Genomic DNA, 26120 nt, shown 5'->3' with positions numbered 1-26120 from the left:
GATAATGCTGCTGCTTCTAACAGTGTGGTCTGAATTTAGAAATATGGGTAGCAAGACAGCTGGCAGCCGGTGCTTTAGAACGGTTAAGATGTATAACCTAGAGATACGAAGCCTCCACACTGCGAAGGCCACAAGAAAAGGCCTATGATCCTCTCTGCAGCTCCGCTGCGAGAGAGGAGTACACCGGCACCCAGGATTCGCCTTTGCCACCCCAGCAGACCAGCCCCGGCCGCCATTGCAGCCCACGCGGCCTCTGCCACAATCGACATGCCCGAGGAGCCGTGTCTGGGCTCCATGACAACGGAGAATGTTTTGCCAGCTGATTCGTCCGACGCGCCTGTAGCCCCTCCTCTCCCGCTTTGAAGGGAGAGGAGGACAGCCGCCACTCAGCGAAGGCCACAGGAAAAGGCCTATGATCCTCTCTCATGATCCTCTCTGCAGCTCTCTGCTGCTCGATGGCGCAGATGGCGCTCTCACGCCTCTTCCTGATCACACAAGGTAAGGCTCTCAGCCTCACTGCCCGCCTGCCTCACCTTTCACCAAAGCCTATCCAGAGCACCACAATGCGCACCGTGGCGTGCTGTTACAGGAATGCACGACTATGGTCTCGCACCCACCCCTCCATCCCCAATACTTATACACCCAACATGGGATATTGCAATGTAAGGGTAGGCGTGAGATGCCAGCCTTCCCGTTAAACGTGCAGCGCCACCAAGGCTAACATTAACCCTAGGGCTACCATATACACTCTAGCCACGCTACGTCAGACCTGCAATGTTCACTGCACTGACCCTGACTCCAGGGCCGCCACGAATGCCAAGCCCAACAATAACATTGACTCGGCACTACCACCCATGCCCAACCTTAGTGGGGTCACCATGTTCAATTCCCATGCTGCTGCCCTTCTCACTACTGTTGATACTGCTATGCCCAATGCTGTTATTATGCCCACTGCACATGCTGCTGCTCCTTTGACCACTGTTGATACGGCTATGCCCAATGCTGTTACTATGCCCATTGCACATTTTGCTGCTCCTTTGACCACTGTTGATACTGCTATGCCCAATGCTGTTACTATGCCCACTGCACATGTTGCTGCTCCTTTGACCACTGTTGATACTGCTATGCCCTATGCTGTTACTGTGCTCAATGCACATGCTGATGCCCCCATGACCATTTCGTACTCCACACCACCCAATACATCTGAGCCACTGTCCACACCTACCAGCCCACCTACCACCTACCACTACGCCCCCTACTTCCTACACACTCAGTTGCGCCATGCTCAATGCCCGGTCCGTACCTGCCCACGCCCTTGACATTAACGACCTGCTCATTAAGGACGACCTCGACCTCCTCCTTACTGAAACATGGCATTATCGCTGGCCATTCCATCTGGGTACTCCATCTTCAGGAAAGACCACACCTCTCAAAGAGGTGGAGGCGTCGGCCTCATCGCCAGGGAAACTCTTGCCATCAGAGTAGTTGATGGACTGCTTGACAACAATAGCAACTACCTCCCACTAAAAATGAATGTCTCCCCTAACTGCACCATAACTATGCACATTGTTTATAGACCCCCAGGCCCATGTCTTGACTTCCACGACACCCTGATACCTGCACTTTCCAACAACATCAAAAAGACCTCACAGGTCATACTTCTGGGAGATCTCAACCTAGGACTCAACGACCCCAAGGATTCCCCGGCCAAATCCCTCAAGAAGGCACTGTCTAACCTCGGCTTTACGCAATCTATATCTGACCGCACCCTTGACTGGATCAGTCAACACAACTGCTCCCTTCTCATGACCGCCAACGCCCCCATCCCCTGGTCCAACCACCACTACATCCAATTCGACCTTGGAACCAAAAAAGTTGCCCTCTCACCCCCCCACCGGGCCCGGCAACCTACACAAGGAGCTCACGTCTACTCAGTCGAGAACCTAGCACCTTGCCTTCTCCACCCTGCCCTGCAGGCCCCGTCCTCCAATAACCCTGAAAATTTAGCTAACACTTTCAAGGAAGTCATCACGTCAGCTGTGGACGCCATCGCTCCACTGACCCTTAAAAAAGCAAAAAAGGCCAAACATGCTAATTCATGGTTCACTAAAGAACTCCTTCACCAACGTGCGCTAAAGAGGATTGCCCTCTCCACATGGAATGCCAACCCCTCTGAAGCCACCTAACAAAAGTTCAAAGCCATCTCCAAATCCTATAAAAGAAACATTACCACAAATAAAGCTGCCTCCTTCAACGCCAGGATCTCTGATGCCAAGTCTGGGTCTAAGGAGCTATTCACCATCTTTAGGGAACTGGAAAAACCACCTGCTCCCCCTCCCATCAATCTCAAAGACAAGTGGTGTAATAGCATTCAATCTGCCATGCTAGAGAAGCTTAACACTCTCCAAACTAAAATTCGCGGCCACCAAAAAGCCCTCTCCAACCTTATAGCTAACTTGCACGCTAAACCACCCAGCAAGACCACCTCCTCCCTACTTTTTGACTTCAAAGATATCTATGAGCTAGAGGTCATCGCCCTGCTCAACTCCATCAACCCTTCCAACTGTAAGGGTGATGCCTGCCCAGCTAGCCTCATCAAAGACTCGGCACCCAACCTAGCCCCTTTCCTTACAGCATTTATTAACTCCTCCTTCCAGTCAGGCCATGTCCCGTCTGGACTCAAGGAAGCCTGGGTACGCCTACTCCTTAAAAAACCCTCACTTGACCCAACTGTCCATGGGAACTACAGGCCCATCACCACTGTTCCGTTCCTGCTCAAAATTCTGGACAAAGCAGCTTACCTGCAAGTCCAAAAATTCCTGGAAGATGACCGTCTCCTCGGCCTGGGGCAATCGGGGTTCCGCCCACGTCACGGCACCGAGACGGCCCTCCTTGACCTAAAGAACCAAATGGACGATCTCAGAGATAAAGCCAAACCTGCTCTCCTATTGCTCCTGGATCTCTCCGCCGCCTTTGACCTGGTGGACCACAACACCCTGTGCCACCATCTAGCCACCCAAGCCAACTTCTCCACCAAAGCCTGTCAATGGATCACCTTCTTTCTGCAAGAAAGAGCTATGAAAGTCTTTTCTAACTCGGCATCCGCCTATCCTAGCCTTATCACCTGTGGTGTCCCTCAGGGCTCCTGTATCGCGCCCACGCTCTACAACCTCTTCACGAGGCCCCTTTTCAACATCCTTGATTCCCTTGGCATCTCATATACCAACTACGCGAATGACACACAGATCCTTATCCCACTCACGGGCGACTACCTAGCAGACACCAAAACCCTCACCACCATCTACTCCACCATCCAATCCTGGATGGCAGAGAACTGGCTCTGCCTCAACAGTGAAAAAACTGAACTCCTCATAGGGTCACCTTTCACTCTGGGCAACCTCGGAGAGCAATACGCCTCCTTCACCATTGATAACATTCCCATCAAGGTCTCCAACCATGTGAAGACACTCGGAGTCTACCTGGACTCTAACCTATCCATGGACAGACAGGTCAATGCTATCGCCGCCTCCTCAGCTTACTACTCTAAAGTCCTCAACGTCACCAGGCCCTTCCTGTCCCGCCATAACTGCCTCACCATTGCCAGGGCAATTATCGGGTCAAGGCTAGACTACTGTAATGCCCTCTTCGTTGGGACCTCCAACAAAAACACTGCCAAATTGCAGCTAGTCCAAAACAACGCTCTGAGGGTAGCCACAGATACCGCCAGAAGAGACCATATCTCCGAAATCAGAAGGCAGTCACACTGGCTCCCAGTCAAAGAGAGAATTGTCTTCAAAACCCTCGCCATCACCCACAAATGCCTGCATGAACGTGCCCCTCCATACCTTACACACAGAATTACTAAGCACACGGCCACAAGACCCTTAGGATTGTGCTATGTCAACACAATTGTCACGCCCACAACGCGAAAAAGGTGCGCGCTGGTGGCTCCAGCTTCCCCACCCAAGCAGCCACGCACTGGAACGCACTGCCACCTCACCTCAGACTGATTGAGTCACACCTAGCTTTTCGCAAGGCTATCAAAACCTGGCTCTTTGCTTAAATTGCCTCTCAATGTGATTCTGTATAAGTATGATTCCTGTACCTTGCCTGCCATTGTGTAATTATGAGACCTCTGGTCACCTGTTTTGTTATTCACGAGTCCTCTCATCTTCTGTAACAGCGCCTCGATGCCTTATGGCTGCAAGTGCGCTTAACAAATGCAAATAAATAAAATAAATAAAAAATTAAAAAAAATAAATACAAAAAGAGCCAGCAGCTTCTGACACAAAAACATAGCCAACAATATGATATTATAGGTTATTTATAACGCGCTTAATACCCAGAGGTTTCTAAGCGCGGACCCTGGGATCGAACCTGTGTTGCTCCGTGTCGTCTTGCTTCCAAGGTGAGCATGTTGCCCCTGAGCTATCCTCTCGAGGATCCAGTACATCTCGTCTGACTTATCATCGAGCTATTCAGGCTGCTAAAACTGCCTACTAGACTAACCGCATTTCCATGGCAGTAAACAAACCCAAAGAACTATTCTCTGTGGTTAAGGAGCTGTTCTGCCCTTGCTCTATTTCTCCTCAGGTTCATGCGTCCCAAGCTCCTTGTGATTCTCTGGCGGATTGCTTTGCTCAGAAAATCTCACTTATCAGAGCAAACCTCCCGAATTCTGTCCCGGAGGTACAACAGCCCTTCTTCTCCCTTGTGCCTCCTCTTCAATCTGTTCTTTTTTCTTCCTTTGCGCATGTTCGGAGGATCACGACCTCGGAATTATTTCTAGCCTGAAATCATGCTCCCCTTTTGACCCAATTCCTCTTTGTGCTTAAGGAGATAGTCTGAACTTGCTCCCATCATCACCTCCGCAGAACTTCTCGCTCCATGGCGTAGTTATTCGTATGGATCTTAAATAGGCACTGGATTCTGCTTGCTTGAAAAAGCCCACCCTGGACCCATCTATCTTGGCACATTTTCATCCCATCTCCCTTCTAAGGTTCCTTATGCTCAAGGCTATTGTCACACCACAACTGAGAAACTTCCTGGAGGATAACTTGATCCTTGATATCTTTCTGTCGGATTTCTGACCCCCTGATGGGGACCGAGTCAGCACTTGTCTCAGTTCTTGACCACATTGTTATGATTGGAGAGCACGGTGGGATGGCTCTCCTGATTATGCTCGACTTATCGGCAGCGTTTGACACGATTGATCATCTTACTCTGTGTCAGTGCCTGAAGGACATTGGGCCTCGTTATAATAGTGGCGGGAACTGTATGAACGGTGCTGGCAAGGCACCGGCACCATTCATACCGTTCCCGCGGGAAGACCTGGCAGGCTGTGGGGCACCCACGAGCAGAACTCGTGAGTGCACCGGCACCGTTATCAACGGTGACGGTGCAACCATGCTCGCAACCCCAATTTCGGCCCTGTGGGGCAGAATGGGGATTGGCATTCCGGCAATACCGCGACCCGCGAATGGGCAATTACCAGCCCATTCATCTCGTAATGGGCCGGTTATTGCCCATTCGCAGGTGGCAGGGCCGGTAGTGAGCATGGCGGTAGCCGTGCCTGCGATAGAGGCACGGCTACCGCCATGCTCCTTATGAGGCCCATTGTCATTATTGGAACTACTCACCAATGGTTTGTGTCTTTCCTTTCTAATCACTGTCTCTTTCTTCCCCCTTTCTGGTCTGAATCTTCCGCAGTGACCTCTGAGGTCACTCTGGGCCTGCAGTCTCTTCTTTGTTTAACATTTATACCAGTCCTCTAGCAAAGCTGATCCACTCTCATGGGTGTCACATTTATCCCTATGCAAATGACACCCAGCTAATTTTGAGAGTGGACCAGAAACCAGCGGATTCTGCTCTGTGTCTTAGATCCTGTCTTTCTGCAAATGGCAGCTGGATGAAGGTAAACTGACTTAATCTGGATGGTGAGAAGTCTGGAGTTATCATACCTGCCCTTCAGCTATGAGTCGGATATGGACCCCGGATATTTGCCCCCCCCAGTTTAATGACAGCCTGTGCGAGGGAAGTCAGTGAAAAAACTTGGTGTCAAAATCAATTCTACTCTATCAGCTGCAGATCAGGCCTTTTTTGGCTTCAAACACTAAAAACGTGATTTCTTTTCTGCCTGTGCATCTTCGAGGCCCTGTAATTGCCACTCCGATTTCTGGATTCCTCGACAATTGTAACAGTTTTTCCTGCTCAGCCTAAATGCCATCTTCGTAGGCTTTAGATGTTGCCAAACTCAGCTGCGTGTCTTGTTATGGGTCTGCCCAAACGTTCTCATTCTCCTCCCATTTTGGCCCACCTTCAGTGGTGCCCGTTGAAAGCAGAGTCAAATATAAGGCTCTCTGCTTGACTCGCTGTGTGCGTCACAAACAGGGTGCAGTTTTCCATCTGGAGAAAATGCCCCACTATATTCCTGCCAGGACTCTTCCCTCTGCCAAACTTGGCTCACTGGTGGTTTCTAAATTCAGGAAGGCTAGCTTCAGTGGCAGAGCCTTCTCAGTGGCTACCCGTCGCCTATGGAACTCGCTTCCTCTTGCCCTCAGGCTGACTGAGGACTTCTCCCAGTTTAGGAAACTGCTTAAAACATTCTCATTCCCTAATTGGTCTCCCCTGCTCTTCTGGTCCTTTCTTGTCTAGCACCAGGATACCCCAGGGCGATAGCGCGCTTTAGAAATACCAAAAAGATAGCAAGCCTACTTGTCTGCATGTGATAAGTTGTGGTGTGGCCTTTTGATGGTACAGGCCCATTGGTTCTAGGCGAATGCTGCTGGTTGTTGTTACAGCCGCTAGTTGCTGCCTTAGCTCAACTGCCTGCTTGTGCTGCAGCATTGTTCAACTTACTTCCTCTGCTGGTGGCCCTAATATTGCACAGCTCTGCACTCATCACCTGTACCCCACTCAGCAGACAATGTGATTCTGCTGAGTGGGGTACAGCTTTTTCAAGCAAGCAGAAACCAGTGCCTGTTTTAGATCCATACGAATAACTCCGCCATGGAGTGAGAAGTTAACTGCGGAGGTGATGATGGGGGCAAGTTCAGACTTTATCTCCTTAAGCACAAAGAAGAATTGGGTCAAGAGGGGAGCATGATTTCAGGCTAGAAATAATTCCGAGGACGTGATCCTCCGAACCTGCGCAAAGGAAGAAAAAAGAACAGATTGAAGAGGAGGCTCAAGGGAGAAGAGGGGCTGTTGTACCTCAGGGACAGAATTTGGGAGGTTTGCTTCAATAAGTGAGATTTTCTGAGCAAAGCAATCCGCCAGAGAATCACAAGGAGCTTGGGAAGCATGAACCTGAGGAGAAATAGAGCCAGGGCAGAAAAGCTCCTTAACCACAGAGAATAGTTCTTTGGGTTTGTTTACTGCCATGGAAACGCGGTTAGTCTAGTAGGCAGTTTTAGCAGCCTGAATAGCTCGATGATAAGTCAGACGAGATGTACTGGATCCTCGAGAGGATAGCTCAGGGGCAACGTGCTCGCCTTGGACACGGAGCAACACAGGTTCGATCCCAGGGTCCGCGCTTAGAAACCTCTGGGTATTAAGCGCGTTATAAATAACCTATCATATCATATTGTTGGCTATGATTTCGTGTCAGAAGCTGCTGGCTCTTTTTGTATTTATTTATTTTTATTTTTTTATTTATTTTATTTATTTGCATTTGTTAAGCGCACTTGCAGCCATAAGGCATCGAGGCGCTGTTGCAGAAGATGAGAGGACTCGTGAATAACAAAACAGGTGACCAGAGGTCTCATAGTTACACAATGGCAGGCAAGGTACAGGAATCATACTTATACAGAATCACATTGAGAGGCAATTTAAGCAAAGAGCCAGGTTTTGATAGCCTTGCGAAAAGCTAGGTGTGACTCAATCAGTCTGAGGTGAGGTGGCAGTGCGTTCCAGTGCGTGGCTGCTTGGGTGGGGAAGCTGGAGCCACCAGCGCGCACCTTTCGCGTTGTGGGCGTGACAATTGTGTTGACATAGCACAATCTTAAGGGTCTTGTGGCCGTGTGCTTAGTAATTCTTGTACAGTGGGGTACGAAGCTTGTTTGTGCAAGTCTAGTGTGTTTTATGTGCCTTCTGGTTGTGTATGCATGTACTCCTTCACATGATTCACTGTGTCTCTGTTGGTATTTGCATGCATGTATGGGTGTGCACGTGAAAACATACACGACACGTGTTTTTATTTTTTTAAACAACCAAAACAGACATTGAGAAATATTCTCATTACTTCTTAGATGCAATAAACGTTAATCATTTTTAGTTACTTAAAATTGCCTACAGCCCTTCCAATCTGCACCTTCTGACACAGCCAAACTTAAATCGAACCAGCGTAATCACGTCAACATATTTTATTATAGCGTTACTCATGGGTAGATGGAAATTCAGTAGTTAGCATGCCATATTAATTTGGTTGCACAATTGGTTCTTGGTTTTCACCAAACTGTATATGCAAAACGTACACAATATTCACAAAACCAGAAATACATTGAAACATACATTAAGATTAACCACAACAATTTCATGATCAGGACCAAAGTGCCAAGTGCTAAAAGTGCCAAGTGCTTCCATTGTTAAAGCACAGCTTGCTCAAAGTGCTCCAGCTGCCCGAAAACTGCCCCAGTGGGAACAGGGGGGGTCCGATGGTGAAGCACAGAGTGCCAAAATGCCAACTAGCTAAAAACCAAGAACACTATTAAAACAGAATTGCTAAAGCTCTTTTCTTGGTTTCCTTTAGACCAGAGTGCTAGCTAGTTCCTACGATGCTCTTCGTCTTCCTCAGGGCAAGTAGTCACAGGGCAAGTAGTCAAGGTTACTCTAGAAAAGGAAACAATTTGAGCCATTTTAGATACTTTATCTTGATCTCTCATGTGCTTGCAGTTGTGACTGCCCGTGTAATCAGAAGTAATGGAAGGGATGCCTGATATAAATGCAGGTGCTCAGGCTTAATGGTACAGAAGGTCATCTGGGAAAATGTTATCTCCTGTTGTTATAAATTTCAGACATGTAGTCATACTTAAGAATGATAAGAAATAAGAAATGCAAAAACACAGGGCAACTCCATGAAACACATGCCACATTCCACTTCCCATGCATATTTTAAACAAAGTAACAGGAAAGTAAATAACCTCTGTTTTAAAAGAAGCTCACTTATGCAGTGGTCCTCGTCCAAGCAGCTCACAACATGATGGCAAACGCAATCCTTCAAGGTACTGTCCCATACACTCGATAATCTATCAGTGTCGCTGAAGCAGTGGCGGCCAAAGGGCTGTAAACCAAATTAAATAAGTGTCAGGTCCTTTATCTAAACTGAGAAACTTCTATCCCCATACATTAATAACTATTGCGGGGGTCCTAACCATTAATCTTAGTTTTCTCTGTAACGTCACAGGGATCCAAAAAAAGTATCCTAATGGGAGGAATACCCATACTTGTGTTTAAATTCAGAGCACCAAATCCGATTCTTGAATGTAACATCCTTCCGTATAACGGTGCAAGCGTCAGCAACATGCCACGTCAAAGCTGCGTGTATAACTACAAACGTGATTCCTTAAATACAGCTTTAACCGGAAGTGGTCTACGGCCTGTAACTGTGCAGCAAAACACACGTATAAGATAATGCATCAGGGGATACATCTTCAAGTCACCGAAGTTGATTTCAGAAATTTACTGAGATTTAAACATAATCATACTACTAATGCACCAACCAACTGCAGGTTCACATATAAAATGTGGTCTTCTATTCAATACAGCCAATAAAAAAGTGGATATTCATAATTGCAAATAGTTTACTGCTGACCATTTCGCATTATCATTAAGACCGAAAGTGCAAGTCTTGAGAGTAAAAATCCAGAACTGTTCACATATAGCAAGTTTAGTAGCCAAGCTGCTTCTACTGGTCTCTTTTTACCTGCTCAGCAGCAAACCATCTCAAATCATCTGCTGAGTGGCTACATTCTCAAAGGTGAGACACAAAAGGTGCCAAACTGGTGTGATTTATAATCCTGAATCTATGCTTGTTTATTCTCAAGTGGACTGGTCATTGAGTTTTACCAACGTAACATTTGTCACACGGACAAAAATGATGTAAATAACGTTTCGTGTTTTGCAGTCAATTTCCATGTTCTACCTGCATACATACATTCTTTAATTTTTCAAGGAGTATTTACAAACGGCACAACTTCCACATATATCCGATGGTTGTTTTTCCTTGTATCTGACAGCATGGGCCAATCAATGACTGCCTCAGGTTCTTGCCTTTCTTAAAGGAAAACAGTGGTTTGGGTAAGTCTGGATCATATAGTTATAAAGTGTTCCAGTTTCTCAAAATAAGTTTATGTATCTTATTACTCTTAGGGCAAAATGTGGTTACACGTACTAGTCCGTTTTCTGGTTTCTCGGATTTCTTAAACAGGGAAACTCTACCAAAAAATCAGGCTCTTTTATGTTCTTTTAAGGAGCAGTTGAGAAAAAACACTTTTCTTAAGGCAGCCTAGTAACGATATCAGATTCAGAGTAGAAATCTGTTAAAGTGGTGTAGTTGTGTCTAGCTACTAAGAACTGACTAAACAGTATATTTTCCTTCAGGTTTGTGGGATGCTGCCTCTGGAAGTGTAAGATGTTATTTCTATCTGTAGGCTTTGGGTAAAGTGTGACTGGCAGATGAACCAACTCTCTGTCATAGTAAATTTAAGATTGATATCCAAAGTATTAATCCATGCACCAAAAGCACTGATAGGCCCGATCTCCACTCCAGATAATTAAAATATGTATCGACTATAGAGTTTAATGGGTTCCATGTGAAAATGTCCCAGACATAAAGCCGCCATGTCAAATATTTGCAGTGAAAATGCAGTGTAAATGTCATGTTAACATAAATAAACATATATATCTAAATAATTACTTTTCCTCGATCCGACGTTTGCTGCTGAAGCCATTGAGTTCTGAGTCAGAACCTAGGGAGCCGACTTCCTCGTGCTCGCCCTCATTCAGATTCTCCTGGGTGCCGCGTAGACTGCTGCAGCAGCTGTGCCTGGCGAGCCTTCATCCCTCATTGCTACGTCCGGCCTCAGCAACCGGGCTCCATCCTGAGCCTCGGCCTCTCCCAGCTTCGGACCCCACCTCGGTTCTTAGCAGGTCCTGCCCCAGTAATATTCGAAGTCCTGCCCCCTAGGCAAACAACCAATCCTGCCTTTTCCGGGTCTGTGTAAGGCAACACTCAAAAGGTCAAAACAAATATTGCATTCAGCACTCTAAGGCAATAGCCACCCCACCTCCAGTTACTCATTTGAGATCCCGCCCTCAACTCTTTCGTGCCCTTAGTCCATTTCCTCAAGATTTACTACATATCGTGCTATTCGTGCCCTAGCAAGCATCACGCCAGACCCCGCCCCTAGACGCTTATAGCTAATCCCACCATCCACTGCTCTGACTCTGGCCCTGCCCTCCGCGACTCACACTGAACCCTTCCTCTAGGACTGTGTGCCTGGACTTGCCTTTGCTCACTGTCACTCGACCACTCTTCAACAATGTGGTGCAATTCATCATCTGCCTCCTAGTCATTCCAGCCAGTCACGATAACTAACACTGCACTCCCTCTGAGCCAATCACAAAGCAGCCATCCGGTGTCTCGACAGCAGTAAAAGGAGGCCAGTAGAGGATGCCTTCATTGGTGTCTCTGAGTGAATGTGAATATAATGAAAGAGCTACTCAGAGAAAAAATGTGATGCTTTTTTTCTCTGCAACGTTTTGATTGACATATCAGGGGACTTTATTACTCGATGCCGTCTAATGTGTGGGAGAAACACATTTGGTTGATCAGGGGACTTTATTACTGGATGCCGTCTAATGTGTGGGAGAAACACATTTGGTTGATTCCAAATATGATGATTTTCGAATTTATTAACAAACACATTGGCCAGTCTGGGGGCAAATGCTGCCCCCATTGCATTCTGGTGTAATCAGTATACCATTGAGGCTGCTCACGTGATTGACTCATCTACATTCACCCCCGAACTCTGCTAGCTTACCGATTTTACTTTCTCTTGGCCAACAGTGCTGGGCTGCAATCCGAGGTTCGCCATATCACGGCTTTGTTCCACTCTGCCTTACCCTGCGCCCTCACTTACTGCAGGAGCTGAAGGCATACAGCACCATTGCGATTGATCATATGACCGATCAGGTTACTGACTCGTCTAAATCAAGCACACAGACCTGGCCGGCTTCCGGACTTTACCTGGTCCTGACTGCGTTAGGTTGCCACACGAGGTGCCCCATTTTAATTGTGCCTTTGCCGCACTCGATCTTCCTCTGTGCCCTCACTTAAAGCAGCAGCTGAAGGCACGGCATCTCCATTGCAGCAGGTCCGGTGACTCATTATGTGCCTATTGCCTCGCCCTTACCTTCCTCCCATACTGGGCATCATCATCAAAGGGTGACCCATCTAAGGGTATTTGTGCCTTTCTGTTTGCTCCTGTTTGTGCGGGGTCTTCCATGGCACCTATGGCTCTCTCCTCTTTACTCAATGTTGTCCTATGCTATTCATTCTTTACAGTCCTGCTATGGGACTCTCACAGTCCTTCAATACTCTACCCTTTATCTTCTCTTTTCCCTCTCCTGTTCCATGTCTTCTTCAAGTCCAGTTCTTTGCTCTATCAGATCCTTGCCTTCTACCTCTTTACACTTTTGCTGCCAATCTAATCTTATCTACCTCACTGTTTCTTCTTCCCTCATACCTGCTGTCTCCTTTTTGTTCTCTGGAACGCTTGTTCCATTTGTAATAAATCTCACTCCATTCTCAATCTTTTTTTCTGTCTTAACCTATAATACTTCCGTCTCTCTGAGACTTGGCTCACTGCCTCTAATACATCTAACCCTGCTTCTTTATCTACTTTATCAATGTAATGTTCCCATACACCCTGCGTCAATGGCAGAGATGCTGGTGCTGGCATCCTTTACCATTATTCTTGGACACCTTCTCCTAATCGTCCTTTGTTTTCATCTTTTGAATATAATTTGTCCTCCTTTACCAAACCTTATCCTCTTGCTTTCCTCACTATTTATAGACCGCTTGATCCCATTTCTAGCTTTTATGATTATCTGGACTCTCTTCTTTCTTTTCTACTATCTTGTTCCTCCACTTTCTTTCTCCTTGGCAACTTTAATCTTCACCTCGGTATCTAGTAAATCCATCTATGGACTTTCCATCGAATTAATTTGCATCGAGGGATTTGCATCGAAACAATATGCATCGAAGGCATGTTTTTAAAGGATAAAGGGTTAATTATTTTTTGATGTTTTAAAGGGTAAATAACAGGGGATGGGGGGCATTAAAAAAATGCATTCAATGCACATATTTTCGATGCAAAAATTAGATGGAAATATCCCTCGATGCAAAAAATTAGATGGAAAGAGCATAAACCCTTCACCTCTCTTCTCCTCTCTCCCACCCCCTTATACCTCTTCTTAATTCCTTTTCTCTTACCCACCTTCCATTGCCCCTCCACCCCCCGCTCCCATGTCTCTGGCTCTCTCCTGGATCTTATCTTTTCCTCAATTCCACTTAATTCTTCTATCTGTACTCATGTAATGTACTCTTCAGACCATTTCCTTCTCCTTGACTTCCACTTATTCCTACCCATTCCCCTTCTCCTTTGTCCATCCTGGCCGACATTCCTTCTTCTCATCTTCCTTTCTCTTTTCTCCTATTGATCACTTGTCTCCTTTCTCTACTGACGAAGCCACCTCTACCCTACATAACACTATCTTCCACTCTTGATTCTCAACATCCTTCTCGTCCTTTCTTTTCCTCTTGTAAACCTCTTCAACCTTGGCTTTCTCTCTTCCTTCTCTCTCTTCGATCTTCTTTATGTAAAGCAGAGTGACTTTGGAAGAAAACTCATTAAAACTCCATCTTAATCAATCTTTCCACTCTACCCTCCTCCAAGGACTCCTCGCTTCTTAGTGTCAAAAAGATATATTTCTCATCTCTTATGTCATCCCTTTCCAAACGCCCTCGTCATCTGTTTCAGCTGCTAAACAAAATGATTTCTCCATCTCCTCCTCATCCTTCAATCTCTTCTATTCTTTCTTCCAGCTACTTTGTGAACTTATTTACTTCCAATGTTTCTTCCCTGTGTTCTTCTTTTTCTCACTCTACCTCATCACCAATTTTACCCTCTTCTAAGCCTCCTAGGCTACACACTTCCCTGACATGTTCCTCTTTCTCTCCTCTTACCGATTCCGATACTGCCTTCTTTCTCTCTCACACCCACTGCACTGCCCCCTTGATCCTATCCCTTCACCCCTTATCCCTCTAATATATCCCTATATAGTTCCTTATCTTACTTCCCTTTTCATTCATTCATTCTGTACCTCCTCTTTCCCTTTCAAACATGCAACTATTATTCCTATCTTAAATACCCCTTCGCTTGACTATGGGTGGACAGGGAACCAAAAAAGGCCCTGGAAATAATTTTCAAAGTGGCCCCATATTACAGATTTTCAGCAAACCCATCCCTTTTCCCATGAAAACATTTGGAAATAAAACCGGTTACCACACAAGAGGCCCATGGTGGAGAGGCCTACTGGGAAATCTCCAGAGCTCCCAAAAGACCAGTCCACCTCTGCATTTCACCCATCATCCCCTTCAAACGTTCGACCAATATCTCTTCTTCCCTTTCTTTCTAAACTCTTGGAGAGAGTCACCTACTCTCAGGTTTCCTCTTATTTTAACCTCCAGTTTTTGCTACCTCTGAGTCCATCTGGATTTCGCACAGCACACTCCGCTCTCCTTCATGTCTCGGATTCACTGCTCGCTTTCTCTTCACCTTTTCTCTTGCCGCTTAAAAGCTCACCATCTTTCCTCCCCCCACCTTCTAAATTGCTGACCTACGACATAATGTCAGACTATTATGTCAGTTTCTTACTATGTACTGTTTGTAATTTTCTTCAAAGCGCTTTAACGTAAAGTGCGCATATAAATTCCATTGAAATGTAAAAATAAAATGACAGGGTGGATACTGGAAATATCTGATTTCCTGGGCGTAATAGAAGCAACCCTCGGCTTTCCTTGCCAGCTTGGAAACTGGACAGATATGCTTTTTTGCTATTGTGCAACCTGAAACCAAGACTATCTGCTTTGCTGGGCCTTGCAGAGTACTCGTAGGGCTTGATTCACAGAGATTTTTCCAGTGGGATATTCGCCATTATGGAATGCTTCTGTGAATCGGGCCCAAAATCTCTCGTACATTGTTGTTCAAATTCTACCCAAATGCGATCCGTGCCACTGACCTAATTTGTTTTAAAGGAGACCAATTCTCACACATTTTTCTTAAGTTTCATTTTCTTGTTGGAGACAATGCAGTGCCCCAAATGTCTTTAACGTCCAGCATGTTTTAAACATTGGTAAAGGGCGAATATGTTTCTTCAGAATCTTAATGAACTGTAGTCATCGTTTACTTCTAATGAAAACAAAGTGTCTGTTGGCACCCACATTGTAAGTGCAAGTTGTTTGCCTTCGAGCAATTGGGGTAGAGATCTGGTTGGACAGGCAGGAGTGTTTGGTGGAAATCCTCAGAGGTCGGGCACAATATTTTGCAGGTTGGGGCAGTCTTTTTGCATTGCTTCTCTTGCTGGGCTGGCACCCTCATCGATGGATTTAAGTTGGAACATTATCTGGCTTAAAAAAGGAATACATTCCTCCATAGAAGTCGAGGCTTTCCACATTTTATATACAACACAGTCAGAACAAATTGATGACTTGATATAAGATGACTTCGTTTTTATTTAACTATCCATATGGGTCCTGCGAGGTCAATGATAAAATGAAAAATACATCAGAAATCTTAAATTATACAATATTAAATAATACTTGAGAGATCTTAAAGTACAAAGTGAGCAATCTTAAAATGTGCTTCCATGGCTTAGTTGCTGATCAAATGAGCCTCGGCCCTCTAGAATGCTATTTAAACATTTGCAGATGTGGGTTTCGTAATTTGTGGTTTGCAGACTGCGCTTCAGTAATTAGTGGTTCCTGACACAGTATTGACATTCTATTTTAAGGTGATCACTTAAGCAAATGGGACTTTTATATATCACTAAATAGACGAACCGCAAAACACTTCTACACAATGCTGGCAAGTGACATTTTAAAGGGGTTTTTATCCAAAATAGGTGACCCTTTTATGGAAAGTGCGCTTTGGTGCAATATGATGTTGGTTGCCCATGATATGTGGCACGGACTGGAGCATCCATGTTCTTATCGCGTGTGAGTGCATCGCAAAAGTTGACAGTCGCTGTTGTGCCACGCGGATTAAAAATGTTGAAGGGCCCAATTGAACACGCTCAAATTTGGCATACCTTAAGGAAGTGGGCCCTCATATATAGTTTTCCCAAGTTATTTTAAATGTGGGAATTCTAGTCTCCAACAGCAAGCCTGTCTTCAGGAAATCAGTTGAACTCTCTCTGGATCTGTGTTCAGCAGCCATTGAACGCAACAGACACACAGACCCCCTTCCCCCACCCCCAGATGGTCAATAATGAGATATGCTGCCTGATGCAGACCTGACTGGCGGACTCTGGGAGCGATGCGTGTAGGAACCCGGATACGTCCAGCATAATAATTATAACTCCAGCAATGCCCCACTCTAAAAACAACTTGAAATGGCTGGGTGGCATTCACCTTGAATAGAGTGGACAGTGTGCACCTCCTGTGCGGTCTCATGCGTTACCACGCCACCCACGCCTTCCGTGGCCCTCCACCACTGATGCAGATCCTTGGTTATTCCACAGTATACCTTGCACTGAGTGCCTGAAACAGCTGCGCTCTTACTCTGGGAAATAGAAAGGCTACCTTGTCTGATATCGCGACCCCCAACTTGACCACCAATGCCAGGTTGGCATGAGAGAGAACGACAGGAAATGTTTGCCAGCCTGGCTGTTGCATGCCCTATATGGGTCGATCCCCCCCCTATGCCAGCCGTGTCACTTGTATGTATGCTGATATTTGTACCAATGTTTGATCATGTTCTCAATGAGTAATGTTTTGACTTCTATTGCAGAATACTTGTTTAGTATTGTTTTATCAACATATTGTTCCATGTAAGGGGCTGGGGGTTGTAAATACATTGTGTCTGTACTAGCAGCATGCCAGGGTGGGAAATGCTGTGATGATCCATTGGCAGGTAGCTGTGTGCATTGCAGATTCCGAATTGTACGTGGAAGCCCCCCTGCATAGTATCTCCTGCTCTCACCTCTGCGTCCAAGCTCCTGCTCCCTCTCATGTAAAAGGCTATCTTCCAAATACAGCCAATTAAATGTGTTGGCCCACTCTTCCATGCATGCATTTCATCCTCCAACCATTAACCCCTGCACCTTCATCTGCAAAGAGACGAATCGCTTTGAGCTGTTTCTTCTTTCTTACACAGTTCTTCTAGGCAAGCAATCGGGGGGCTGGCACGAGCAAGCCCACGTTCTCGGGCCAGTCCTTTTTGAGGATAATTCAGCTAAGTGCAGTATCCGTCACTGCCATCTGGGAAGAGTCGTGTGCGGTGCTGCAGCCGTTGATGTGCAGTGGCGTCAAAATGCAAGACCGACCTGGGTGCGAGGTAGCACGGCGATTGGTGCAGTGATATGCCGCCATTCACTCAGCCAATCGGAGAAGCCTGGAGACGGACAGTGTGGAAGGCCAACCAGAGGCAATCTCCTTTGGATGAGGTTAAACCCCTCCCCTCCGTGCCTCAGTGGTGGACCACTAGGGCTGGGCTTAGAGTCCCACAATATTTAAACCGAGTCAGGGTTTCAGAATATCCCCAATGAAAAGGTATGAGAAAAAGGTACATGCCCAGGACTTTAATGGAGATTATTTTCATATTGTTGATTATTTACCATTGTGTAAATGGATGACATCAGTTCTAATAACCCAATCTTGTAAGTATTTGTTCAGTAACACACCAGGCTACATCATCTTCTCATCCTTGTCACCGTCTAAGGCAAAGGATGACCAGCTGTGCAGTGCATTGGCTATTTTGGGTACCCCGATAAGGGCACTTCCATTTTTTCTTTCTCAGTGATGCACATGCCTATTGAATTTTTAGCATGGCCTACCAAGAGGCTGGCATGGAGGGATTCACTAATCCCACAGCAATGCACAGCACTCGTGTTGAAGGGCAACGCCTCCCCCATGCCACATAGATCCCTGGCACTGCTCTGCTAAGCAAAGACTAATTCTTGTATTTCATGTTTGCATTTTTTCTAAGACACACACTTTTTAAAAAAAAAAAAGTGTTGCTTCACGAAATTCTAAACTGCGTACCATTAACGGCATCATGGGTACGAAAAATTGATGCGTACCATTGAATGTGGACAGAGACCGAACAGTACAAACAATGCGTTTATTTAGCACCTGAAGTGGAATCCTGCGGTCCTTGCAGCCTATTGGGATCCCGGGCTTGCCGATGTAGCCCATTCCATGGATCCGGATGACTTCCAGGATCACTGTTGTCCCTCTGTGTGCCTCTAACTCTCCCTCCTCACCCCCCCATTTGCCTGCATAATAATCTTTGCTGCTGGCAACGTCGTCTTCGTGTCCTCCCTGTATCGTGGAGTCCTGCTGGCTGCCTCAAGAATTGAAAAAGGACTTTTCTCACACGGCTGGTTTCATGTGGTTGGTGGCCATCTTTGATATATTATTTTTTTTTTTACATTTTATTTCGTCCTTCTCTCTCACAAAACAAAGGGTGTGTGAAGGACCAACATTTGAAGCGGAGTCTGTGCAACCCAGGCCCTCATCTACATGCTAATAATAGCATAATAGCCCTGACCCACGACTTATACCAGGGGTAATGCGCCCTGATCCCTCCTTATGCACCCTTGGCTCAAGCTCATAAGTCAAGTTCCTCGCCCCTTAACCCCTCCCACTCTGGTATTGCCCATGGACAAGGCTTTACGTTTTGGAACATCCCCTCAGAGCAAAGGTGCAGAGTAATATTATTGAGTGTATTTGGTCCACCACTGTGGTTGAAGCATCGCTCCATCTGCATAGCGACCGCCAATGTTCTTATTTCACTGACTTTTATCTATTGCTATTGTTTCATTCCGAGGTCCACGGTGTGGGGGAAAAGGCGATCGTCTAAAATTGGTATAGATATTTGACACTTTGAAATGATAAACAGATCAGAGACAGAACGGTCACCTGTCAGGATCACATGTAACTTACGCAGATGCAATCATCTCAACAGCTTACATCGATATCCCTTCAAACGTAGAAGGGACGGCTGGTTTGACGGCTCCCTCGGTGTGGAAACCCAAGCGGGGGCTGTGGTCAGTTGTTCTAATATTTGAATCCGTTGTTTGGCTTCCGTTCATCGCAGCAGCCAATCCTCGAGTAAACGTGACTATTACAAGCTCCATAAGAAGCAGAGCCGAAAATATGATGGCAGTGCTTGGTGTAAGTCTTCCAAACAACTTGGACTATTATCTGTATGCCTTTGGCGAAAAGTCCCATAATTTCTTTCGATTTCCCATGTCTTTGCAAAGATAACCATCCCATGCATATCAGCCAGAACCTGCTGCGCCCCAGGCTACACCTGCACTGTGTGGGATGCTACGCCTGCTCTGCGTGGGATGCTACACCTGCGCCGCGTGGGACGGAAAGCAATCTCAGGTACCCTTCTGCCTCGTTGCGCATCGTTGATGAGGTGACTCTTGAATACTCCGATGTAGACGATCAGAAGCTCTACAGATGTTTTGGCGTACAACTCCAGCAAACCGTATTCATTCTAGTCAGTGGTGAAGACGCATGCGAGTCATAGTAGATGTTTGGAGAGCCACAGGTTGCCTGACCCTCCAGTTGCAGTGATCAAGAAGGTCCTGTCTGGGCACTGCCATTCCACATATACTCAGCCAACTACAAAAGGAAGAAAGGCACTAGGCTTCGCTTGCTATTGGATGCAGAGGGGGCACAAAGGCAGTTTGACTCCCTTCCCAATACTTGACCCTTTCTGCAATGGAATGAAGAAAGGGGGACTGATGCTCCAAGTAGACAAAATGCCTAGTCTCAGCAGTTTAGCTGTGTTTCTCAGGTGTTTTTCATGGCTTTTTCTTTGCCTCCATGTGGAATACTTGTGTTCATGAACAAAGATCTGGGAAAACCCTACAAATGTTCTCCATCTTGAATACTCTTATGAAATATGGTGCCTGGAAGCCAACGGCCAGCAGCGTGTGCCACCCCTAGGAAATCACTCGACACTAAAAGTGGGGGCATTTCTCTTGAACCCTATGTTGTTAAATATTCATTGCAAGGACCTGGTCATCTGACAGTGGCTCATTAGATGATACCTGTGAAATCTATGTTGTGAGCGATTAAGCTACATGACCACTTGGGTCTGTCGCTTCGCGGCAGTTGGCATTCGCTCTTTTCGGGGAAAGTCTACCCCGTTGGCCCGCAGCAAGGATCGCACCAAGAGCGTATAGATGGCCAGGGCACGGGGTTTGGATCTTAGTACATTCATCTCAGGGTCTACAAGGTGCTGAAAAACACACCTTGTACAGTATGCCTTCTCGTTCCTTGCCCCTTCCCTCAATCTCCTATATATTTATAGAGGCTCGCCAGGTGCTTACATGCTTTTCTGTCTGATAATGTAACACGTTTCATCTGTGCGGGGCAGGGATCTGCAACCTTTCGCTATGCAGATGTTTAGGACTACATCTCCCATCAGCCCTATCCTGCACATTTATTGGTGAGGGACCCTGGGGGCGGTACTCCAAGGCATCTGGAGGGGCACAGTGTGCCTGCCCCTGCTCTAGAAATGGGAAGTGCCTGAGCCAGACACTGCTCTGGCACCGACACCCTGACTTTCAGTCACTGAAGGGACTCCTTGATTACTTAGTGGTAGAAGCCGCGGGAGGTACTTGTAAGCAAAACATGTGGGATGCCCAAAAGATAGTGCCTAGTGTTTGCTGTTGCTCTGTGGATGCGTATCCCAGTTGTCAGGTTTTCTGGCATTTTGTGAGCTGTCGTCCTGTCTTTTACAACCAGCAAATTGCCTTTGTTTAGGCAGTTTAGCGAGGAGGCGGCCATCTTGCTAACGCACCACTTATCGTCAATGGCTCAAAACCTGTTTCATTCTGAAAAATTTGGTGCACGCATTTGGTCACCAAATTGGCAGTTTCTTTTATTCTGCTTCTCTAGCATCAATACCAGATGAACAACGCCCACGTCCACTAGGCACAGCAAAGGGAAAGCTCATGGCCTTCAACCTGACGGTTAAAGTGGCAGAGTTCATCGGTCCCTAATCCCATTTTCTCAGAGGGCAGCTTTTTATTTGGGGATGAACTGGGACGGTTGCAGAGTTTCTTTCATTACCATCTCAAAAATAAAGGACGCCCAATGTCCTGCGATGGGGGGATGGCAAACCTTGACTTCATTAGGCAGGCAGTCCCTTTCATTTGAATGTAATGGCCATAGCAACAGTTTTGCACTTTTGGCCTTCCAGCTATTTCAGCGGTAGAGCAATATTTCTTCACTGGAGCCCAACCACATCTTTATGTGCCCCAGGTGGACAGCGCTGTTTATAAAAGTGAATGTGCCCAAAGACAGGCCTTGCCATGTTTTGCTTTCATGTTCATTGTATTGATGATGCATATAGTGCCTGGCATGCGAAAAGACTAATTTCACAGCTCTACTTTTCTGTGGTTTGATGGACTATCTGTTCAGCAAGTGCTAAATACCAGGTCTGGTACAAGGATCAATGGCCCCCCAAGCAAGGTGCCATCGTTACACCCCCCTCGCTTACCATGAGCCCATGTGTGCTACTGTCGAGGCCAAAGAGGATCCCTAAGGTGCCGGCACCTTCCGCAGGAGTGGAGGTATTCCTCACTGTACCAAGGGTACTGCTGAATGCAGTCTGGAAATGGTTTGCCTACAGATTCAAGCAACTTAAATCCGCATTGAGAATTAGTGACATCCTGAATGGCTTAGGAAAACTCCCAACTACATTTGCAGAAAGACAAAGATATCTTTTGTGTCCTAACTGCAGGATTTTATCGGTTGCGGCATAAGTGGCACTTGGCGTTGAAGATTTGTTTCCACAAGCAGTGGTTGCTTGGTCGTGCACACTTGCACAGAGTCATTCTCTGACCGGTAACAGGAGTTTTGGTCGCAGCAGATTACATCAAAATAGATTTCGTCGCATATTTTGTATTAATTTTGCCACAAATATATGTGGGGGTGTGTTTGGGCTAATCGTTAATGTAGGAGTTTTAAGGAGGATGGGTGTTGGGGTGGGGGGGGCTCCCCTATATATATTTGTGGCAGAATCAACTTAAAATAAATAAATAAAAAAATGTCTATCTACTGGGATAAAATCATTTTGGCCAAATCACAGAGAACCCTGTAACCAGCATCTTGCTAGTTCTTACTGCTTGAAGACGATTAAGAGGCGCTGCATGCGTCCCAAACCCTGTGCGCCTGTCTCCAAAAGTGTCAAGTTTTTTTCAGCATATTATTCTTGAGGAACTTGTTCTGATTATTTGTACTTGAATGAATTTGCCACTGATGGTAGAACCAAGATTAACAAGCGGTCCACAGAAAAAAAACACAAATCGGATGGAGGAACCCACAAACCGAGATGCAGGCGGAGGAGATGGTAAACAGCAATACATATTCACCAAGATAATAGGCACCAAGTATGGAGAAAAAGGACACTGAGGAAAGACTCTAGCACACGCGTAATGCGGGATCTCGCTATGAACAGCTCATTATGATGTTCTAAAGCTACCAGAAGAACTCGTACTTTTCATTGGCGCAGGGTTATCGTGATCAACTGCAATATGAAGTCAGAAATGCACCTGAAGGCCGGCGTATTTATTAGTGCAGAAGCCGGCAACTAGAATGACCGTGTCATACCGGAGTTGCGCAAATCTTCTTAAGGACAGCTGAGGCACCATATCACAACCTCTTCACTGATGTGACCAGAGGTTTCAAATCTGAGGTTGCTTTGCCTTTTAGTGTAGTGAAGCCTCCTCACCCCTGGGCACTCCAAAGGTTGTCATCCTGACATTTCTCCCCGCACTGTTCCTGTGATGCCAAATTGTGAAGATTGCATTTGTCCTGTTGATGAGGGCCACTCACGCCAGCGTTGCCCATAATATTGTAACAGCATGCTGACTGGCGCTCTCCAGGAGATCCTTAAGACAAAGGCCTCCTTTTTTGTTTGTACATCACTAAGTTCTCTCGCTCATGCTTAAAATTTCAGATGCTACTGTAGTTCAGCCAATATTTTTTTCAATCGCCGTCTTCTTGAGACAACCAAATAGCTATCTGGCAACAAGGATTTGCGGCATGTGCCAAAGGTTTGACTTTGCGTGGCCCACTGGATAGGGGCATTGATGACACAATGGCTTCCTTAGCTACTGGTGGCATTTGTCTGCCCTTGAATGTTAGAACGGCCATTTATAATTCACCCGCTTCTCACGTCTTGTGCTGTTACAAATTTTAATTTACACTCATTTAGTAATTTAGTGGGTGCTTATTTATTCTGGCAAGGATTCGATCCCTGGTGTACCCTGATCATCCATGTCATAAATCTTGGTACTCTTTCTATCTTTACACAGTTGCATTCAAGGAAGCTTTCATTGGGTCCGGGCTGGTCCGGGCTCCCAAGCATGTTTCCTTTGTTCTGTGTTGTCCAGTCACCTTTCCAGACTCTTCATTCATTGAAGGGCATGCAACCTCGGGGCAGGCTGCGCTCATGTCTTCTCCGTCATTCATTTATTCATTCATGCGCTGCCTCGTCTTGAACCATGCCCATCATATGTCCAAAGGAGGAACCTACATCAGTACCCCTAATTGCTTCCTAGCGTTACCTCCTTTGGGTGTGCTCACTCGTAACACAACATTCCCTGGCACCCATCAGTGGTAAATGTTGTGGCTAGAATGGCCTTCACCCTTTACTTCCTGAATATCGAGTGCCTTTGTCCCATGATGATGTCTTTCGGCATTCTGTAAACCAACAGATATGTTTGCTATCCTGCCCTACAAGATTATTTTAATGAACTAAATTAACTAATGAACTGGCTGCCTTCTAGTGGTTTCCCAATCATTATGTGCCAAAACGCCAAATCATGAGAGGTTTGGATCACGAGCAGAGTGCAGCGAATCGAGAGGAATTGGTTTAATTCAACCTGACCAATATCCTGATGAAATTTGGCCTATATCATGGTAAGGTTCCAAGGCTAGGCCCCCTTATCCAATCCAACCACTAAGGGCCAAGAAGCGGCAATATAGAATACGACCGATAACCATCCCATGAAAGATATGGGCTAGAGTAGAATCCAGAGACATGCAGAACGTACATCGTCTCCGAACTAGAGATGCGCTTTGAGTGTAGCCTTTCTAGGGTTGCTGTATGTTGGCTGTTGCAGAATCTTGTTGTGGAAAGAGTTAATTGCTAAACACTGATGTTTAACTAAGAATTGCTTCTGCTGTGTTGTATCTCTTTTTTCCAGAAAACTCTTTGCCAAAACCAAAATTACCCGAGGACAGTGTTATTTCGCCGTACAATACAAACTTAAGCTATTCAGGTCTTGCCACGGGGAACGGACTTGCAGATTTACCGGCAGGTTCGAAGGACCATGGGAGTATGCCCATTGTTGTTCCCTTAATTCCTCCACCTTTCCTAAAGCCGCCAGCAGGTAAATTCTCACCAACATTTCTATTCCAGTGTTGACTAAATATTCAGGGGCGTCCTTAGGGGCGCTTCGAGATCCATTGCATTAATATTGTGACCGTTGTCTTAATGCCTGACGACAAGATACTGTTCTTTTCTGAAAGGGCAATCATTTCCTTGTTTTCTTTTGCACCTATACCCCTTTTTATGTCCATTTGATAGTTTTATAAGTGCATGATTTTAGCTTGAAAATAATAATAAATCTGCAGCAGTGGTAGCATCCATGCCTTTGCAAACCACCATCCCATGAGCGGGCTCGGACTGCCCTATTGGGCAGTGCCCGAAGTGCCAGCCAATGTTTCTAGTATGGGCCAGTTTTTTGGGCCACTTTTTGACCAGAGTTGGCCAGTGTCCTACGTGATTACACACATTCTAACCTATGTTACTGAGCAAATATGCTTGTACGTGCATTATTTGCAACTTATTTCACCAAAAACACCCGTTGGGTCGTACTTGCTGTCTGTTCTGAAAAGTAATGAATTGTAATGTGTGCTTGTGGGCCACTTTTCATTGGTGACTCGACCGATTTGACGTTGCAGTCCCACCCTGCCCAGGAGCCTGCTGATGACGTGATTGCTTGGTGTCTCTTGGTTGGCTGGTTTCAGACCCTGCAGCAAACAGTCATGTCATCATCGGCTGTTGGGCAGCTCAAGTTCCCACATGAGATTTGCTGAAGCATTTTTATATTATTTTCAAGATGAAAAGCTGGTTTCCTAGTGACGTAGCAGTAGGCCTTCTTAAATGTGTGTAGTGAATAAGTAGCACGAATTGTCGTGCAACTCTGCTCGCCATGAGAAAGAAGGCGAGCGGCCCTTGCTTGGCCTGCTCATGTGCTTCACCTCATTACAGCACAAGAGCTTGGTTGCATAGATTTTCTGGTGGGTCCTGTACTCTACAAATGCAGGGAAGCCAACCTGTCGCCCTACAGTTTTGGCCTACAACTCCCATGATCCCTCAGCATTAAATATGCTGGCTTGGGCTGATGGAATGTGCAGGCCGGAAAATGAATGTTCGCTAGCCCTGCTGATGTTCAAATATCCACGCTTACTATATCCTTGTGAACGGTGGGATAGACCTGACCTATGATGGTTGGAGACATGATCAGCAATGCTTGTGCAAAAAATGGATAAGTAAAAAATGGTTATTCCCCAAGGTTTATCATCAGAATGTGCACCCAACTGTCTTCTGTTGTGAGGCTTTTCTATTTTTTGGGGGAGGGGCATTCATTTTCACTTTCTAAGTCATTATCTTTAGCGTTCGCAGACTGAACGCATTTCCATGCATTGAATCTCCATTTTTCAGAGCTGAAGTTCCCAGAACACTTTCAGAAATGGAAATCTTGTGTTTAATTGTTGAATGTTTGTCTGCATCTTTTCCCGA

The 26120-nt window shown here is 46.0% G+C and overlaps 1 protein-coding gene across 5 annotated transcripts in view; it reads left to right on the top strand.

Annotated features, from left to right (window-relative positions):
* The window catches only part of SOBP (sine oculis binding protein homolog), a 567669-nt gene that overhangs the window by 167128 nt on the left and 374421 nt on the right, over positions 1 to 26120 (top strand). For 3 of the 5 annotated variants that reach the window (XM_069606562.1, XM_069606563.1, XM_069606561.1), the window contains exon 3: positions 24520 to 24705. The exons of the other annotated variants lie outside the window; for them this stretch is intronic. In XM_069606562.1, the coding sequence (XP_069462663.1) occupies positions 24520 to 24705 (186 nt within the window). The remainder of the gene's footprint in view (positions 1 to 24519; positions 24706 to 26120) is intronic. 5 annotated transcript variants of the gene reach the window in all.

This window comes from Ambystoma mexicanum, chromosome 4p, assembly GCF_040938575.1.
Source record: "Ambystoma mexicanum isolate Mex_15411 chromosome 4p, UKY_AmexF1_1, whole genome shotgun sequence".
NCBI classification, from domain to species: Eukaryota; Metazoa; Chordata; class Amphibia; order Caudata; family Ambystomatidae; genus Ambystoma; species Ambystoma mexicanum.
This window is presented reverse-complemented; position numbering and strand designations above follow the sequence as displayed.